The following is a 19,497-nucleotide window of genomic DNA, read 5'->3' as shown; positions in this document are numbered from 1 at the left end:
GTGGAGGAAGTGGCAAACAAAGACAAATAAAGGTTGAGAGCACACTGCATGAAAAACTCAAGGAAAAATGTGGATATATTCTTGTACGCGTTCCTGCAAACAACTTCAATCTGAACAAGTGTGTAAATTCACGTTTTATTTATCAAATTCACATCCTAAAAGCATGTCATTAGTTTTTCTTTCTTTGTGCAACTTGACCTGTGTGAAGATGTTGCCCTGTTGTCACATGTTCTAAACTCAAACAGACGCTTATAGAGTGTATTATATCTTAAAAACACACTTTTCAAGTGTCAGCATTCAAAATTTTCCTCTGGTCTCAAAGGACAAAGCAGGTTCTGACCACACACGCTAGAATACTCCAAAAATGAGAGAGCAACTTTCAGATTTTTGTCTCTGCTGCATATTCTGTCTCTGAATACTAATTTCCTGCTGCACAGAGTTTCCAAATGCTGGAAACAGAGCACAGACCTCCCCAATCATGTTCCTGTCTTTAGGTACAGTTTAGTAAGATGTGAAATGATTGAGGGACAGAGACAGAGAGATGGTGTCATCACAGATACCATACTCTGTTATCTGTATTGGGCATTACCTTGCAGTCACAGTCAGACAGAGCTCCAGCTAGGTGGGTAATTTCCCCATCAGTGGATACCTGGTGGAACGGATGGAAGAATCATTGATTTTAAAAGAAGGAAAAGAGAATTCAAAAACAGAAATCAACCTAACATAGTAAAAGTAAAATCATGTGACTCCTACACATCTGGGATTCAGATACGGGAACCTTGCCAAGGACTATCGTACAACTATAATAAAGACTAATTACACATTTTCTATATATTACCTTACGAATACGGTGAATTTTTTTCTCATCCGTCTCTGCGATGTAGAGGATCCCACTGTAGGACAACGCTATGGCTGTAGCTCCCTCCAGCATGGTTTGAACTGCCTTCTTCCCCATAGTATATTCTATACCTGGCACCTGGCAGTGCATGGGACGACCGGCCACAATTCGAACCTCGCAACACAAACATGAACGAATATTACTTAATATTACAAAAGCAAACTGATTGTGCTTTAGCAACGAAGGAAAGTCATTTCATTAATCATGATGGATTTGTTATTTTATTTTAAAAAAATGGTTAAGCAAATAAATACAAGAAGGGCAAGAGGCGGGAATTGTATAAAACATGTCCTAATATCTGTGTTGGTATAATACCTGTCTATTTTCAGTGATCTGCAGAACAACGTTGTTGTCCAGGACATAAATGGAGTTATCCATGGGGTTTATGGCTAAATCTGTGGGCCATTCCAAGCGTACCTGGATTGAGAAAAAAGGGAAGGTTTCACTTCACAAGGTACAGTATGTGACTACAGGGAGTCTAATGAGAGTCATGTTTTAAAGAAGTAATTGAATCACTGTTTAGCCAAACGGAAATTCTATCTGTAAAGGAGTCACACACTTTATACTGATTATCTGCTTGTAGAAAAACAAAACACATCTATGGAGAGAGCTGTGAATCTGTACATTGTGTGGGTGGAGAGTTCACATGTCAAGTGAACTCGGAAAAGGTAAACTAGAAAACTGTACGAGTCAAAAAGCTGATTTCTACAGAGAAGGGCGCAAAGTCGCATCATTTCTGCTCAGCGATGCTGCTGAGTGATCACTTCACTTTTTTTAAATTCACTTTGTTTCAGTAAGAGTCAAGGATAATAATTTAAAAAAAGACTACAATTCAATGAATAAAACTTTTTTTTCTGACGACTTTCTTAATTGCAAAAACCTATAGCATTCGCTACAAATGCTTTGATTAAGATGCAGTCTTTCTTTAGTCATTGACTAAATAAACAATCAGATGTGTAACAAAAAATACTAGATTTCTCTGAAGCTCTAGTGAAATCGTGATACCGATGTGCACAGACGGATGCATGCTTATTACCTGTCTTATGTGCATGCTAGTATCGCAGGTCAAGGGTCGAGCAGAGGTCAGGTCATTGCTGCCCAGCACGGTGGAGATGATTCCATTGCGATCCACTTTCCTGATCATAGTCCCATCCACGAAGTAGATCAAGCCATTTCTGTCAACTGTAATCCCTGCAAGGAAATGAAAAAAAACAACAAAAAAACAAAACATCTCACAAAATTCAATATTGTCCAACAATTTATCGAGATAAACCACAATCAAGCTTATTATTAACACACTGTCGTCATGATTCAAATGATGAAAAGGACAGCTAGAAACCGACTGAATCATGTTCATCCATGACAATTATTTATGCTTACACGTTTGATTCTTGTTGTGTGAACTATAAAACATGGTTGAATTATAAAGACAAGTTGGTTTTTATGATTTCTTGTGTTTGTGTGTTTGACCTTTAGGTCCCAATAGCTGAGCTTCTGTAGCTTTCCTTCCATCTCCACATCTTGCTTCATCAAATGGAGGACACTGTTCACCCGTACCAGCCACTATTTCTCCATTACCTGAAAACACACACACGCAGGAAACACGTAGACACGCGCGCACACACACACACACACACACACACACACACACACACACACACACACACACACACACACACACACACACACACACACACACACACACACACACACACACACACACTGATTTAAGCACACACCATAAATTAACAATTAAAATATTTGCTTCAATCGTAACCAACTCTTACTGATGAGGTCACGGGCACCGCTGAGCATCTTGGGTTGGTAGATTCGACGTGAGTTGGTGTCTGACACATACAGCTGTCCCGTTACTGGGTCGGTTGCTAGGTAGTACCGGTGGGCAGGATTGTTACTATTGAGAATTGATAGATAACATAGAAAAGGAATCAGTTGAGACTCTGATATTAATAACTTTATGACCAATATTTTATCACACACAGTCAATAACATTATCCAGGTTTAAAACTTAAATAATTTATCCATGGCTTGAAAATGTACAATAAAATTGGGTTCTGACGGTGATATTATGGAGACGTTCTTGAACTAATGATTATAAAGCAGATGTGAATAAATGTAAAGATAATAAAGAAAAATATAGGAAACTTTACTGCCAATGGAAGACCAGCTGGTTTGTGTGTACAATGTTTGTGTGTGTGTGTGTGTGTGTGTGTGTGTGTGTGTGTGTGTGTGTGTGTGTGTGTGTGTGTGTTAATTCAGGGCCTGTTCACAGATTAAAGTCTGACTTAATTTCTAGTTTTTATTACACAGTAATCACTTTTTATATGACAACAACTTTTGGTGTCATTCGAACAATCTGTCACCGTCTACGTGGGGTTCGTCTCCCTGCGTGCGTGTACCCTGGATTCTGACAAAAGGAAAAAGGAAGCCCAGCAACCCGAACAACAGTTTACCGCCTACAGCAACCCCAGGTTGCTTATCATGACATCAGCATGAGCTGCTAAAACCAAGACTGTAACATTTCAGGGGACAGATTGAACAGCAAGCTCAAGAAATGAAGAAGAACAAATAAAGGAAAGGAAATGAGGGTGAGAGAGACAAAAAAAAGTGATGAGTCCTATTGTGATGAGCTTCCTGCAAATCACAACCTCCTTGTTCCAAACCAACCTTTGGTTAAGAATGTCAAAGGTACACTCAGGACTGAGTCCTGCCAGGAATGAGCAACACAGATCGCTTTTATTGAGGAGGAGAGAGTGACCGAAGAGATATGCAAACCAGACTGTTGCGGTTGAACAGCATTAATGACCATGCAAAAGGCAAGAAGGTTCAAGGGTCCAAATGATCAGTCACTCTTACCTATGTCTGAAATCTTTGTTTCTTTAATAGAGTGTAAGCAATGGAAATAAAACAGAAAAGAGACAAGAGTTAGTAGACATTTTGGTCGAACAGGAATTATAACCCCAATTCCGAAATTGGCAGACCTGGTGTAAAACATTCATAAAAGTGAATGAAATCATTTGCAATTGGTTTTCAACCTGTGACAGCCTGTCGTGTTCAAAAAAAAGAGGCAAGATCGGTGGAGATCAATACATCCATTCATTCAGAACGCTGACATTTTAATTCTACTTAAGGAAATACTAGGATGTTTTATTGATCTGGATGTATTATATTTGCTTAAATTGATTTCAGGGAGAGATTTTATCACACCGGAGAGATGCAGTAAGAACATTTACAGAATATTATTTCAACAGTCAAGTTAAAGTTTGGTGGGAATTCTCAACATTTTTATGTTTTGTCTCAATGGAGAAAATACATTAGCAGCTCAAAACATATACCAATTTCGTATATCAATTAAATATTAAAAAACATAGATTAAGCTGACATGGTCAAACATGAGGCTTATTGTCAAAATAGCTGAGCTAACTAGCTTCTAATTAGCATTTTAAACAGTGTCACAACTTTTTTGGAATCAAGGTTTTATGATGAAAATCACTGAAAACTATTAACTAGAGTGTGCCTTCTTAATTTACCTTCGGGGATTGGATCATTATATATATATATATATGTATATAAAAAAAAGAAAGACAGAAAGAAAGAAAGGAAATATTGGAATCATGTATCACTTCAGATGACTATCTACTTAAGATTGTGTCGGAATTATGATGTTAAATTAAGATCATCAAAATTTAAGGCGCTCATATCTTTTAACACTGCTGCTAAAGAGTAAGTTTTTGATTGCGGAGGAAATGCATTCAGTCTAGTGCAGGAAGTCAAAAGCAGAAACAATTATACGGATGCTAGAATTTAATTAAACAAACAAGAACTGATTCAGATTGTTTTAAAATGTAAAATACATTAGGAATTCTCTCAGTGAGGCCTTTTAATTTGAAATCCTTGATTTCACTGCGGCTGCAGCTGGAGCCACCTTCTCCTCATTTTCTCCTTACCTCAGCTCCATCACACTGGTAACGTTTCCAGAGGGAAAGATTCTCCTTATGTAGTTGAAGTCTCCAACAAAGATGCTGCCATCTGCTCCGCAGGCCAGAGCCAGGGGTGCCAGAAGCTTGTTGCCCTCTGCCTGCCCATTGCAGCTGGGACAGGAGATGCTGCGGCGGCGTCCGTTTCCTACAACAGGATGCTGAGATCAATTTTCACTGATAGCATGCTCTGTCTTAAAAAAAAAAAAAAAAAAAAAAGACTCACCAGTTGACAGCTTATTCCCTACAGGAACTTTGACCTTTGTACCTTTCACAGATATGTGAAAGGTACACAATTCACCATCATAAAGATTCAGGGTACAAAAGCTCCAAACGATTTTTTGTCCAACACTCTGACACTCAGTGGAGGCAGGTATAAAGATGAAATGTGTCAAATTACATTAAGGAACCTTCCAAGATGACCGGCTCTGTATTGCCACTCAACAGCACAATCAACAGTTAGCAGACATGCTCCTAAGTCTTACCCATGATGCTGCTGATGACTGGGGGCTGCTGGGATATGAAAATGTTCTCTCCATTGCCCTTGTATAGTATGCCTGGAGGACAGAACAAGCAAAGATGAGAGAAAAATACAAAGGGAAGCTAAGAGATTAAATAATAGGCCTGTCCTTTCCCTATTAATGACCCTTGCTGCAGAAATGAGCTGCTAATTAAAATAGAGATGGTTGCGTGTTCAGTTGATGTTCTACATGCATTTATAGAGTAGGTACAGCGCTATATATGGGTGGGATTTTTCTTTTTAAAACCATAAAAATAGTTTACTAAAAATAACAAACCATACATGGATATGTCATCTTTTCCTTATTTATGTGTCTCAGGAATTCTGTCCTGTATATAACAGTACAGTACGGTCATCTGGTCAAAGCTGCTGACGGCCCACCACATTTTCCCCGTGGTTCAGCTCTTGCTGTGTGAAAGTATGGGTTCTTTTGGAAAGCATCATGAGATAGCTTTTTTATGGTTCCAAGCTACTGAAATAAAATCGACTCGATGTGAGTCATGTTTTTCTTCACCTTGCCTGTTCTTTCTTTTCTTTCTGTCTCTTTTCTCTTTGACTTTACCCCTGCCTGCTTTTTCTATTTTCTTTCCTGCCTGGTTTTTCAGTTTGTATAACTTCATATTTTTAAAGCTTTATTTTTAACTTCCTTTAGTTGTGTTTGTATTTCAATTCCTTTTTTGAAGTCCAACTGACCTGACAGATTTAGTTAAAAATACATCATTTAATATTTGGAGAAGGAATCTTCAGTGTCTGGTCTGTCAGACCTTTTTAAGACGTGCTACACAGCTGCAAGACAGTTGAATAAATTCTAAAACATTATACTTATTAGACATGTTGGTACAATGACAGAATCATGGTCCAGTGTGTGTTTATACTGTGGTTTAGTTGTCCAGCCAAATTCAGAACTCTCTAAAATATATATCAACTGCAGCCATTCATTCAGACATGCACATTCTAATTGCCAGAGGCTGCTATCCAAGGTCCGGACCTGTTCTTCGGAAGTGATGTATTAAAACATTCAATAACATATAATGGAATGCTTCCATACGAGCATGTGAGGTTGTAAAATTACAATCTAATCATAAATCTATTCTCTCTGTCAATTTGACACTCAAGCCTGAAAGCTAATCTGCTGTATATGTCCATGGAAGAAGATTAATAGGCTCGTGGATGTATGCCTCCATCAACCATCAAGTAGCAGTTCACACCCAGTTTGTCTCCACCCACATGCATTGGGCGACGATAACTCTGAAAGAATTCAGCATGAGGAATTATATTGTCATAACAATGATGTAATTTGTGAAATAAGCCAGTATGTGCTACATGGTTAAAGCATTTTGGTGTGTCATGATTTCCAGTCTGTATCCTTCACATCTTCCCATAATTTGCCTTCCTTCTGTCCCCTTTCCTTACCGTCCTTATTTAATCTCTTCTATGATTAGCAGGCGTTAATTAATCAGCAGAGCCTGAGGGAGCAGGGTTCCACTCCTGCTGTGATTTGGTCCGACAGGAACAGAAATGTATGTGTGTTGGTGTTTGTGTGGTGATATGGGCTGAAGAGAGAGAAAACCCTTCATGCATCTTCTGCAACCCTGTAATTATCTGGACATTACCCAGAGGAAATGTATGTGTGAACACAAATGTGTGGACATTAAATGGACTTTACTCTGCCTCCTGGTGCAAACCCATCGATCGAGCCCATGTGTAAATTAAGCAGATTGTTGTCTGGAGGATTGTTGCTGTTGTTGTTGTGTGTAACTGCTTTGTATTTTTTTTCTTCTTTGCCATGTATTACTTCCCATCATCGCATTACATCTGGAAACAGAATTATCTGTTATTTTGTTTGCCTACTTTTTAGTTAACAGTTTGAGGGAGATGGAACACCATCCATCAATCTATCCATCAATACATCCATCCATCCATCCATCCTTCCATCCATCCAACTTACCCACTCACTACTTTAGGTTGCTCAGACTATTTAATTGCCCACACCGGTGTGATGTCTTCCACACTCATTTCTAAATATTTACATGTAGAATAAAGAACACTTGAGGCAATCAGATAACACACAGGAACACTAATGTATAATATATGAGGCCAGTAGAATAATGCCTACAGTTTGTGTGGAAGACAGACTAAAATATGACCACCACCCATATTTAGAATGTATTTGTGCTCAGCTGAAGTTGGTGTAAAGGTATTTTTAGAGACGTATGGTCTTGGTGAATTCAGCCGTTTGTCATGTTCTGCTCCAACAGGAGTAGAAGTATCTGGACTCTCTACTAGTCATTTAAAACTGAAGAAGCCTCTTGGATGAGAGATGAAATATTGTCAACCAAATGTAAGAAAGTCCAGCTCATTCTTTTCTGCTCTTCTTGATTTACCTCAACCTGGATGACTGAGAACATGGACAGTCATGTGGAGAGTCATCCTTCGCCTCAGCTGATGTGATGGGAGGAAAAACGGGAATCCATTTGAAATAAAAACCATCTGAATATTTATTTTCTTTCATTTGTATTCTTAAGCTTAAATGTATTAAAGTTTAATTTTGGTTAGATGTGAGTCCTAGACAAAAAAAGCAACCCTGCTCGCTGGAACAAAGCCCAGAAGCAGAGAGTGTAGCCTGAGCTGCTTGATATCTGTGGAACTGAGTGAAGTGCATTACTGGATAGCTTGCACCATTACACTTCCATGGTCCCCTTTTCTGTGGACATACTGTAGTATGTGAATGCACATTGTATAGCTGAATGGAAATCACACAAACGCATACATGCACAAGGAAAAAAACTGTCAGCTCTCTGCTGCTGAATCCCCGTCACTGTCTCAGATACAGAAATTGATGGTTATATATTTTTTTCAAAATGTAAAGAAGTAGAATTATTTATTTTCTGACCCATTATAAATTGACCTGCCCTCCTCTATCTGGGTGGGACAGTGGTGAGAGGCCTGGGGACCTTTCTATGTGGACCTTTATCCAACTTCCTCCCACCACTAAAAACTTGAACAATGATTACTTGAGTACTCTAAAATGACCGTTAGGATCAATGTGAGAGACATTGGTTGTTACATCCCGCTTCAAAGCGGTGATGTATTGCAATTGTCAGTGTTTGTGTGTTCATCCATCCGTCTGTCTGTTCGTTAGTCCACCAAATATTTTTGCAACCGTTGCAGATAGAAGGATGAAACAAAAAGCACATTACTCGGACAGCAAAGGGGATGAAAATGACATCCAATCCAATCCAATCCACTTTATTTATAAAGCACAATTTAAATAAACACAAGGTTTCCAAAGTGCTGCACAGCAACTGGATAAAAAACAGAACAGACGAGCCATAAAACCATGAACATAATGCAGTTAAATAAAATATCAAAATAAAAATCCAATAAAACAATTTAAAATAAATTAAAAGCAGAAATAAAATCAGATAAAAACAATTAAAACAATGTGAAGTAATACATAAAAACACTCTAAAAGGTGTCAAACGCCAGGGAAAAGAGGTGGGTTTTAAGAAGAGTTTTAAAATGAGCCAGTGAAGAAGCCTGCCTGATGTGCAGTGGGAGCCCATTCCATAATTTGGGAGCTGAAACTGAGAACGCACGTTCCCTCCTGAGCTTCAGCCTGACTTTTGGCTGTATAAGGAGCAGCTGGTCAGCTGACCTGAGAGAGCAGCTGGGCGTGTACGGGTGAAGCAGCTCAGAGAGATAAGTTGGGGTGAGGCCATTCATGGCTTTGAAAGCAAATAAAAGGATTTTGAAATGAATCCTAAAATGTATGGGCAGCCAGTGCAGTGATGCTAAATCGGTGAGATGTGCTCGTACTTTTTTGTTCAAGTTAAAAGACGAGCAGCAGCATTCTGGACCTGTTGAAGGCGGGCAATGGAGGACCCACTAACCCCCGCATAAAGTCCGTTACAGTAATCCAGCCGAGTGGTCATAAAGGCGCGGATTACTGTCTCAAAGTCTTTTTCCCCTAAAATCGGCTTAATTTTTGCCAACTGCCGCAAGTGGAAAAAGCTAGATCTCACCACTACTTTAATCTGGCTTTCAAATTTAAGTTCTTTATCCATTTTTATGCCCAAGTTGTTCGCGACTGTCTTGTTGTACCTTGCCAACCAATCAAGATTGATAACGGGAGTTTCAGAAGTGCCACCAAAAATCATGACTTCAGTTTTTTTAAAATTAAAATTAAGAAAATTCAGAGACATCCAGGCGTGAATGCCACCTAAACAATCAAGGAGCGGCTTTATACTGTAGTCAGACTTCTTAAGAGGCAAATATATCTGAGTATTATCAGCGTAACAGTGAAAAGAGATACCATGTTTTCTTAAAATTGCAGCAAGTGAGAGTAAGTACAGCGAGAATAACAGAGGGCCAAGCACAGAGCCCTGAGGTACCCCATAAGAGAGAGTGGCAGTGGAGGACACACACTCATCACAACTGACACAGAAAGTTTGCTGAGATAAATATGATCTAAACCATCTGAGTGCTGTGCCACGAATGCGCACCCACTGCTCCAAGCAAGCAATCAGGATATGATGGTCCACTGTGTCAAATGCTGCGGTTAGGTCAAGGAGAACAAGTACAACGCAATGACCTGAGTCGGTTGCTAAAAAGATATCATTAAAAACCTTTAAAAGTGCCGATTCAGTGCTGCGCAAAGGCTTAAAACCAAATTGGAAAATCTCTAAGATATTATGATCATTTAAAAAGTCCATTAGCTGGGAGTACACGATCTTTTCTAGCATTTTCGAAATAAAAGGCAGTTTAGAAATGGGTCTAAAGTTTGTTATTAACATGGGATCCAGCCTAGATTTTTTAAGCAAAGGTTGAACCACAGCATGTTTAAAATTGGCAGGGACCACTCCAGAAGACAAACTGCTATTGATAACAGCAAGAAAAGATGGACAACAACCTGGAAAACTTCCTTAAAAAGTCAAGGAGGAACAGCATCCTCAGGAGAACCAGAGGGCTTCAAATGAGTGACAATTTCCTGTACATAAGGCAGGGTCACAGGTTCAAAAGTATTGAACACTGTAGTGCAGGAGACTGTGACTGAGGGGTCAGTGGATGGAGGTGACACAAGTGCTCTTGCAGAAGACACTTTACTAATGAAGACGCTAAGAAAAGTTATACAAAGTGCAGGAGAGGTGTCGGTTCCAACAGTCGGTGGTGGCTTAAGAGCAGAGTTAATAACTTTAAACAGGACACGAGGTGTGTGAGTTCGAAACAACAAGGTCAGAGAAATATAATGACCTTGACCTTGAGAAAACTAGGTCAAAATCAAATTTACACTTTTATACACCAGGAATAAAAGAAAGATAAGGGAGAAGGCCAGTGTAAGACCATAGATCAAAACTAGTGGTTTGATCTATGAAAAGCACAAGCTTTGATCTGTCAAAGCTAGTGTCTGACTGCCTTGGTTCTAGTTTTTCGTTTTTATTTGTCCATGATATATTTCACCTCATGCCCAAAGTCAACTTGGAGCCCTTCCCCCATGGAAGAGGAATAAGACAGCAAACACATGGCAGAAACAGACTGTCACAGATTACAGTGCTCTCTTCATATAGCCTATAAGATTATAGTAAAGCCGCTTCCCGCTGAAGTGTTACCTGTGAGATCTGATGAACGACTGTGAGTGATGCAACATCACAGTGGACCTGACATTCTGAGCTATACATAAATAAACCATAGACTGAGCAGCTGAGTCGCTGCCATTTTATGTGAAGATAAAATGTGAAACTTAAAAAAAAACAAACAAAAAAAACAAAAAACAGAACAGAAATTGAAAGAAGAGCACCTGACTGACGTATACTTTATTTTCAAATACAACTTCATTATGGAGCTATGGGGCAATCTACATAGAACAGTGGTCCCCAACCCCCGGGCTGCGGACCGCTACTGGTCCGTGGGTCATTTGGTATCGGGCTGCACAGAATTAAAAAATGATTTACATTACTTCCGTTTTATTTATTCCGGAGTTGGAAAGATTTTTATTTTGAAAAGTGACGTCTGTCACGCTTGACCGGTCTCGGTCACGACCGGAAGTCTGGAACACACTTCAGGTGTAATTGTCTCGAGTTACCCCAAGATCAGCGGTCCCCATCCACTAATTCTCATCATTGTAATTATTATTATTTGATTGACTTGTTCAATCTTTCATTGGAAATTATTAGTATTTCTCCTACGTTGAATGCACCTATTGTAAGTTGTTATATTTCAAAATATACCTCATTAGTGCAGTCGCTTGAATCGACTTTTTAATATAATTCTTTCTTACAATAATTTTGTTTCCAGAGATGTTGATTATCAATTTATGAAAAAAAGTTTATTTATTGTCTGTTGATGTCTGCATTTCACATAAAACCACTGCGGATGACTTATTATTAGACTACAGCTGTCCTGGCGTCATTAACGATTATAGAGCAAATGAAGGCCGGTCTGTGAAATATTGTCTTAGATGAAACCGTAGCGCAAAAAAGGTTGGGGACCGCTGACATAGAAGACTCTCTCTGTCCATTCAAGATAAAAAAAATCACATCCACAGAGAACAGTATGCGTATAAATGAACACATACACACACACGCACACACACACACACACACACACACACACACACACACACACACACACACACACACACACACACACACACACACACACACACACTTGTGTGACAAGGTGCTGAAAGCTCAAGAGGACTGCAGCGAGAGAGGGATGAATAGCAGTGGATGGATGGGGTGACAGATAGAGGACAGCAAGGAAGAGAGGGAGCGAAGGGCTTTATAAATTCAAAGCGCCTTTAAAGATGCAAAATGCATTTTTAAAATATATCTATTATTATATGAGCTAGTTCTTGACAGGTGAGTTACCTGAACAGAGATTTATCGTGTTCCTGTCTGTGATCAGTAAAGCAGTCATTATTAACAGTGCTGGTGTTACAACAACAGATCTTTTACAAACCCTTGATTATAACAAAACAAAGATGAATTTCAAGTGGGAAAACTTCCTCAGAGCGATTTGCTTCTGACACAGTACTACCTCGAGTCCCAAGTTTAATCTGTTCTGTGACTGAGCTCGTAAGTCAAACAACATTTATCCATTTAAAAGAACTAAAATCATTTTAATGCACTCCAGCCTTGTGAAAAAGCCTCAACCCCCTAAATTATGGAAAAAAACAAACATATTTTTTTATCAACTGACAGACATGCAGACTTTACTTGTGCATAATTAATTATATATACGTTACGTAAACACTGATTAAGTAACAAAAGAAATGCAAAAGTCACAAGAACACAGAAGCTATATCTCTACTCTGTGAAGTAGAACATGCAGCCTCAACTGATGTTGTATCTATAAACCAGTACGTGGTAAAGAACCATATCTTCAGATCACATCACAAATCAACAGTGAATGATTTGATTTCAATGTCACTTTTAAACTTACTCAACGATATCAAAGTGTGATAAATCTCTGGGCATATCCCAACTTTCCCTTGAGGTGCAGAGCTTTTAAGTGGGTTGCTAAACTGCACACATGTTGCGGTCAAACTGCACATCACACAACCTGATGAATGATTCTTGGTCCAAAGGGCATCAAAGCCTGAGACGCACACATCTTTCTACTATTTTGATTAAATGAGTCACTATCAACTCCAGCAGCTAACCTGGCTTTGCATGAATGGGTAAACCTCGACTTTTTTATTTGCTTCAACTTTTCTGATGTATCTGTTAGCAAATGGAGAGGATGGGGGAAAATTTACATCTTTCTGACATGGCTAAAATAAAGAACAATGGAAAAAAGGTTTTTAAACTGTAAATATTCAACATCAGTTCCCAGGTGTGTGGAAAATGTTCAGACTTCATATTGGTCACTGTCTAATTTCTGGATGCTAATGGGAGGGAAGGCTAGAAATGTCCTGACGCACTCAACCATACCTTGAAATCACATTTAGATGGTTTCTGTTAAAACAAGAATATAGATTGAAAGAACCCCCCCCCCCCGGTTAAAATTTTATTTATTTAACAGAACAGTCAACCTCTCTGTCTCCATAATCGATTCAAGCAAATTATAACTCAAAAAAATAGCAATTTTTAAATACGATCAAAGTACTTTTATTACTGAATGTAAGCCAATCACATTGTTACTAGTGGCGTTTGTTTTTGTGAAGTTTAGAAAAAGAGAGGAAAAACCATCATATAGAGCGATATGAGAATGTACAAGGAATGAACTACAAGTGGGCAAAATAAAAAAAAGGACAAATGACAGACGGGGAGATGAGGATGAGAGATGGATGGTTTGAAAAGACTGTGTACAAGACAAAAAGCACAAATGTGTGTGTGTGTGTGTGTGTGTGTGCCTGTTAGTGAGACAGAGAGAGAGACAGAAAAAGGCATAGGGGTAAAATATCACAGCAGCAGGAACAAATCCTGGAGGCTGACGAGGAACTCTCGCTTTCTACCCCCCCTCCCCCACACACACACCTACACACACACACACGCACGCATGCACACACACACACACACACACACACACACACACACACACACACACACACACACACACACACACACACACACACACACACACACACACACACACACACACACACACACACACACACACACACGAAGAAATACCTTTTTCTTTTGCTCTAGCCACCAAAACCTTCATTAAAACATTGCTTTATACTGCAGCTGAGATTAACACACTTTTAACGTGTGATAAGCGCTGTCATCTGCACCTTGTAATTATCCAGTTAATGTGAAGAAGAGAGAAAAAGAGAATGAATGAGAGAGAGAGAGAGAGAGAGAGAGAGAGAGAGAGAGAGAGAGAAATGTATTGTTTTCAAACGTATCTTTCATATTTCAGCAGAGAACGGAACTTTAAATGTCAACTTGCATTGAATCTTCAGCCTCACTCCTCTTCATCATCTCTACTTGAGGCCAGTGTGTGTATGTGTGTGTGTGTGTGTGTGTGTGTGTGTGTGTGTGTGTGTGTGTGTGTGTGTGTGTGGGTGTGTATGTGTGTGTGTGTGTGTGTGTGTGTGTGAGAGAGAATAGATATAGCTGCAGTGTGATTAGTGCAGAGTGACCTTTTGTCATATCCCAGAACCTACCATTTTGCAGGTCCAGGATGTGGTGTTTATCCAGCATCCAACCACCCATGTTGGACGCGTCCAGTTCATAGCCTTGTAACATGGCTGTTCTCTTCTCCCACAGGATGAGGTCGAGGCAGGACTCATATTCAAACCCCACCGAAACTATATAACACACACGGGAAAAAGGTTATTCATACCCTTGTTGTCCGTGCCAGTTTACCAGGACGAACGGAAAGGTTTCTGTGATTCAAACCCCAAAAGGTCCAAACACAAAACACACCCACCAGTGTTTAGAAAGTCCATGTTTTGCAGAGAAAAATAGTAAGAAAGAAAACTAACTACCTCACTTATGATCATACTTTATGTCTGTCCATGCTTTCACATGTCATCCCACGACATCTTATGTCATCCTATCATCTCCGAAATCAAAGTCTAAATGGTCATTAATCTAGAATTCAGTAATGGATACATGAAGGTCCATAGTAGATTAAGAGCACATGGTACTTATTTCTGGACTTTTGATTACAAACTCAACAAGAGGAGCCAGAGCAGCTTTCAATTGGTTGAAGCCTTACACTCTAGCCCATGCAATCTACTTGTTGGAGTGTCCTTGAGCAAGATAATGAAGTCCAAATGACTCCTGATGGCTGTTCATTTGAAGTGTGTGTTTGTATGGATGGTAAAAGCTTCTAATGAGAAGGTGGGGCCTTTCATAGGATTCTCCACCAGTGTGTGAATAAATGATTGCTGCCTTATAAAGTGGAACCCTTTGAGTGATAGAATCTGCAAAGCAACTTTTTGAGTGCCTTAATAGATCCTTAATTGTGTTTTGCATCCAAATCCAGACCATTTCCACTACTTCACGTTAACCAGCTTCACTGCTTTGAAGTGCATTTTAGCCTATTATAATTACTACTAATAGTTAAAACAACACCCAATATCTCTTATTGGATGTCTGAACTCAGTCTTGACAAGACTGGGCCACAGCCATGGGGTGCAACAGCATCACAGGTATGTTCAATGAGATCTCATTGGCTTACTTTAGTAAACCTACGACCAGCTGTCCTTCACGGTCAACATGAATGCGACAACCTCTGCCTAATGATTCATGATCCATAACATGTATATTCCTCAATAATAATGCAAGGCGGCTCTCGGTTCAACCTTGTCATCTGGCACCTAGAAGATAGCAACTTGCTTCTGGCTTAACATGCAATGAGCTAATCAAAATGCAGCCGACTGTTGGTCTTCGACTTACAAAAGATTTCTCTATGTAACACAGCTCCTCAGCACCTAACGCTAGCTGCAGGCTGCTGCTGGAATCTGATTGAATGATTGTTGATTGTACCATTTACTGATTATAGAATAATGACACGGTCCTTAAGACTGGTTTCCTGCCATTCATTCATAAAGTCATGAATGAAAAAAAAATCAGCATGAGATCAGTTCATTTCAGGTTATTTTTAACTCACCAACTGCTTCAGATAATCCATAGACACGTTGGCTGTAAGCATCGGTCTTGTCCCAGATAAAGGTGTAGGAGAGGCTCGGTTGGGCAGGGAACCATTTCTGAAACAGTCGACCGACCACGGCCACCATGAGGTGAACCTGGATGAACAGAACCAAAAGTTATTGTTAGTTGAGGACAGATATTTAGCTGACTGCAGATGATTGCGATTCTCTTGTAATATGCAGTAGCATCTTTACATGTACATGGTGTTTTAATTCATAGCTCACCTTCATTAGGCTGAATGGTATTGATGACTGTGTCATGGTGACTTTGAGTACTGGTTTGTATCCTGCAGCTCTGGAGCTGAGGTAGATCAGGTTTAGATCACTACCTGGTATTGAGGTTTCCTCCTGTAAAACCTGCAATGTATAAAACATGATTTACCGTAGAGGAAACATATCAGCACTCCAGGGTCTGAGTTATTAGCTACTCTGCAGCCTGTTCTAGCACCAATATGTTAGATAGAGCAGTGGTGACCATTTCCCTCGTATCGCAGTTATGCTGGACCTGGATGGGGGTAACCTGTCTGAGACTACCTCGAGTACGTGTGATTCTTGATGTGGATGGGGCTTGAGACCCAAGTCAAATTATTATTATGCTCTCCTCATGTCTGTGTGGGGTCCCTCCGCGATTTCTGGCATTCTCTCACCAGAAAAACCACCCACTGCATGTATCGTATCATTGAATATCAGTTCATAAAAATATATGTTTAGGAGACCAGGATTAATTCACTCAATTCGGTCAGTGAGTTCAGTCTGAGCCACCAGTGAATGGTAATCAACGATCACTTATCCTGCCTGTACCATCTAGCTGAGACACAAAACATACAGCAAACAAAAACCCACAATCACTAGAATTCACCCACGCTTTTTCTATGGAAAAATCTGAAAATTGAGTCATTTTGGATTGATTTACTTTAGACAAAAGGGTCAGCAGTAGAAAAACTAAGATTACCTAATGAATTAATGAAAAAGCGCATACAAAGAAAAATGAGATGTATAATACAAAAAGACCTCCTCCGGGAATGATCCATTTGGACTTTCTAATGTTATATTTTTCTTCTGCCCTATTGCCTTTTCATTAGCAAGGCATTCAATGTTCATTACAGATCCATTACATCCTCTTTAAGACTGCCCTCTTCACTGCCCTGCACATTAATGGACTCGGCTTCACCAAAAGCTAAGTAGCAGCTTTCCATTCCCTTGCTTTTTATCTGCACTCACACATGGTGACCTCATACACACACACTGCTGGCTTTGCTATGTGAACAAACACTGTTTATCTTTGACAGTCACATATATACACACACTTAAAAAGATAGAAATAAGAAGAGCTTGTTCAAGGCTGTAAAATAACAAAACAGACATGGAGTTTATTCGTCTTTTTAATTGCTTATGGAATGATAAATGCATAGTGACAGCTAAGAATCCTGCACACATGCAGGCTCCCTCAGCTACTGCACTGCCTTCTTTTCTTTATCTTCCTCTTCCTCATATGTAACACACACACGCACAAATGACACAAAAATAACACAATGTAATATGTATACAATTACAACATTCCTCCATGATGAGTCCCCGTTGCCTGCCAAGAGGAATGTGTTATTAGGCTTATAGGCAATCAGTGAAAAGACAGGGTGTGGCGCCATGTGTGTGCTTGTGTGTTTTTGTGTGCATAAACCTGATTCCTATAAAAACAACCACTCCATGGCAAAAATTCGTTGGCTGTGGTGACTATGGTAACAACTGTTTGTACTGTATATGTCTGTGAATGTGTGTGTGCTATTAGTATGTGTGTGCGTGTGTGTGTGTGTGTGTGTGTGTGTGTGTGTGTGTCTGTGTGTCTGTGTGTGTTTGTCTTTGACCCAATCTGTCCATCCAAAACTGAAATTTTGGATGGACAGAAGTGGCAGTATTTCTGACACTTCTATTCCTCACCCTGACCACTGACACTCAGTAAGAGTTGCTTTCCAACATTTTGAAAAGATAGAATCTACTTTCACATCACACATAGATTTTTGGTGCTGCTCTCTGGCTCACATTGAAGGACATTTGACACTTTGTTTTGCTTGACATGAAGAGCTGAATGAAGTAAAAATATCAGCGAGATATTAAACTTGACCTCCCAAAAGGAAAAAAAGTAACATGAATAAAAATGAAAAATAATATAATGGCAAAGAAATCAATCAAAAACTAATTTTGGCTTCATTCTATTAAAAATATTACCATGAGTTTTAGATGTACTGATCAATGAAAGAACGTGTTTTCCTTCAATGAGCCCTTAAGAACATTTTTTGGACATATTCTTTCATGTGAAAGAAGTTTTAAGGGGCATTGCTGTAGTCCTTATTTTTATCACTTTATCATTAGTAGTGAATTGACTAATTATGGTGTGTAGTTAAAATAATGACAGGCAAAGAAAGATTTAAAGACTGCAACAGCATTTCAAAGTGTTTCCTCACTCATAATTATCGGTGAAACTGAACCTAAATTATAAAACAATACCATGATATATCATACTGTGTTGCCACATTTTGAAGTTAAAGATCTAATTACAATTCTCCCTTGGATCTCTGTTTGAAATATATTATCTGGTCAATGTCTTCTAGACAGAAGCAACCTTGTAAAAATAAATGGTGGTGAATAAATTTAGAAAATTTAAATGAAGTGACTACTACGATCAGAAACAAGGGATGTTTCTGTGCCCTGGCATTTTCTCTTGGAGCCCTCACGATTAGATAAGACATGTCCAGCTTGCACAACTTACAGAGCAGCACATTGTTCTGGTCTGTATAACACTCCCACATTCTCCCCATGAATGTACAGATGTTGACTGACTACATCTAGCCGATGTCAAGATCAGTGACATCACTAAAGTTTATATCCCGGCCCCCACATTTCTTTTCAGCCTAATTGTTATAAATACATTAATACTAAGCAGAAAAAGCTATCAGCAGGCAATTAGCGGCAGCATGTGTTGATATTTTCCATAGTCCAAACCCGTTGATATTAAATACATATTGTACAGTGGACTAGGTAAAAAAAAAGTCCTCATTTTCCTTCAGCCATTTTCTCTCCTGTGTGTTTTCTTAACTGTGATCAGTGCCAGAAGGTACAGATTAAAGTAAATAACACCGAGCTGTGTCTCCTCCAGAGGGAAAGGCTTTAAACAGGGATTTGAGTACAGAAACTCCCAGTAAAATCGGTTTGATCTCTAAATTTTGGTGAAAATCTGCAAAAACGTTTAGCCTTGGGTGAAAGAATGAAATAGAAAAAGCCTTGTCAGCATTCACTGGTGAAAAATGAACATGAGGTGCAGAAGTGCTTTGAAGTCAAATGGACTGAGAATGCTTCTCTACGCCGAAGAACACTGAAAGGCATGTTTAACTTCAAGTCTTCTGTTTATAGTTTTATGTGTTATTTTCTTAATATACCATATTCAAATCAATTACTGAATACACCACATTTGAATCAATCT

General features: G+C 39.2%; 1 protein-coding gene across 2 annotated transcripts in view; it reads right to left on the bottom strand.

The window, feature by feature from the left end:
* LOC137599637 (teneurin-3-like) overlaps window positions 1-19,497 on the bottom strand; it is a 221,358-nt gene that overhangs the window by 19,166 nt on the left and 182,695 nt on the right. For both annotated transcript variants that reach the window (XM_068320595.1, XM_068320596.1), the window contains 12 exons: window positions 16,248-16,379; window positions 15,983-16,118; window positions 14,529-14,672; window positions 5,379-5,450; window positions 4,864-5,041; window positions 3,773-3,793; window positions 2,686-2,810; window positions 2,369-2,476; window positions 1,935-2,089; window positions 1,214-1,315; window positions 839-1,012; window positions 590-649 (listed from right to left, as the gene is read on the bottom strand). In XM_068320595.1, the coding sequence (XP_068176696.1) occupies window positions 590-649; window positions 839-1,012; window positions 1,214-1,315; window positions 1,935-2,089; window positions 2,369-2,476; window positions 2,686-2,810; window positions 3,773-3,793; window positions 4,864-5,041; window positions 5,379-5,450; window positions 14,529-14,672; window positions 15,983-16,118; window positions 16,248-16,379 (1,407 nt within the window). The remainder of the gene's footprint in view (window positions 1-589; window positions 650-838; window positions 1,013-1,213; window positions 1,316-1,934; window positions 2,090-2,368; window positions 2,477-2,685; window positions 2,811-3,772; window positions 3,794-4,863; window positions 5,042-5,378; window positions 5,451-14,528; window positions 14,673-15,982; window positions 16,119-16,247; window positions 16,380-19,497) is intronic.

Source organism: Antennarius striatus, chromosome 8, assembly GCF_040054535.1.
Source record: "Antennarius striatus isolate MH-2024 chromosome 8, ASM4005453v1, whole genome shotgun sequence".
NCBI classification, from domain to species: domain Eukaryota; kingdom Metazoa; phylum Chordata; class Actinopteri; order Lophiiformes; family Antennariidae; genus Antennarius; species Antennarius striatus.
This window is presented reverse-complemented; position numbering and strand designations above follow the sequence as displayed.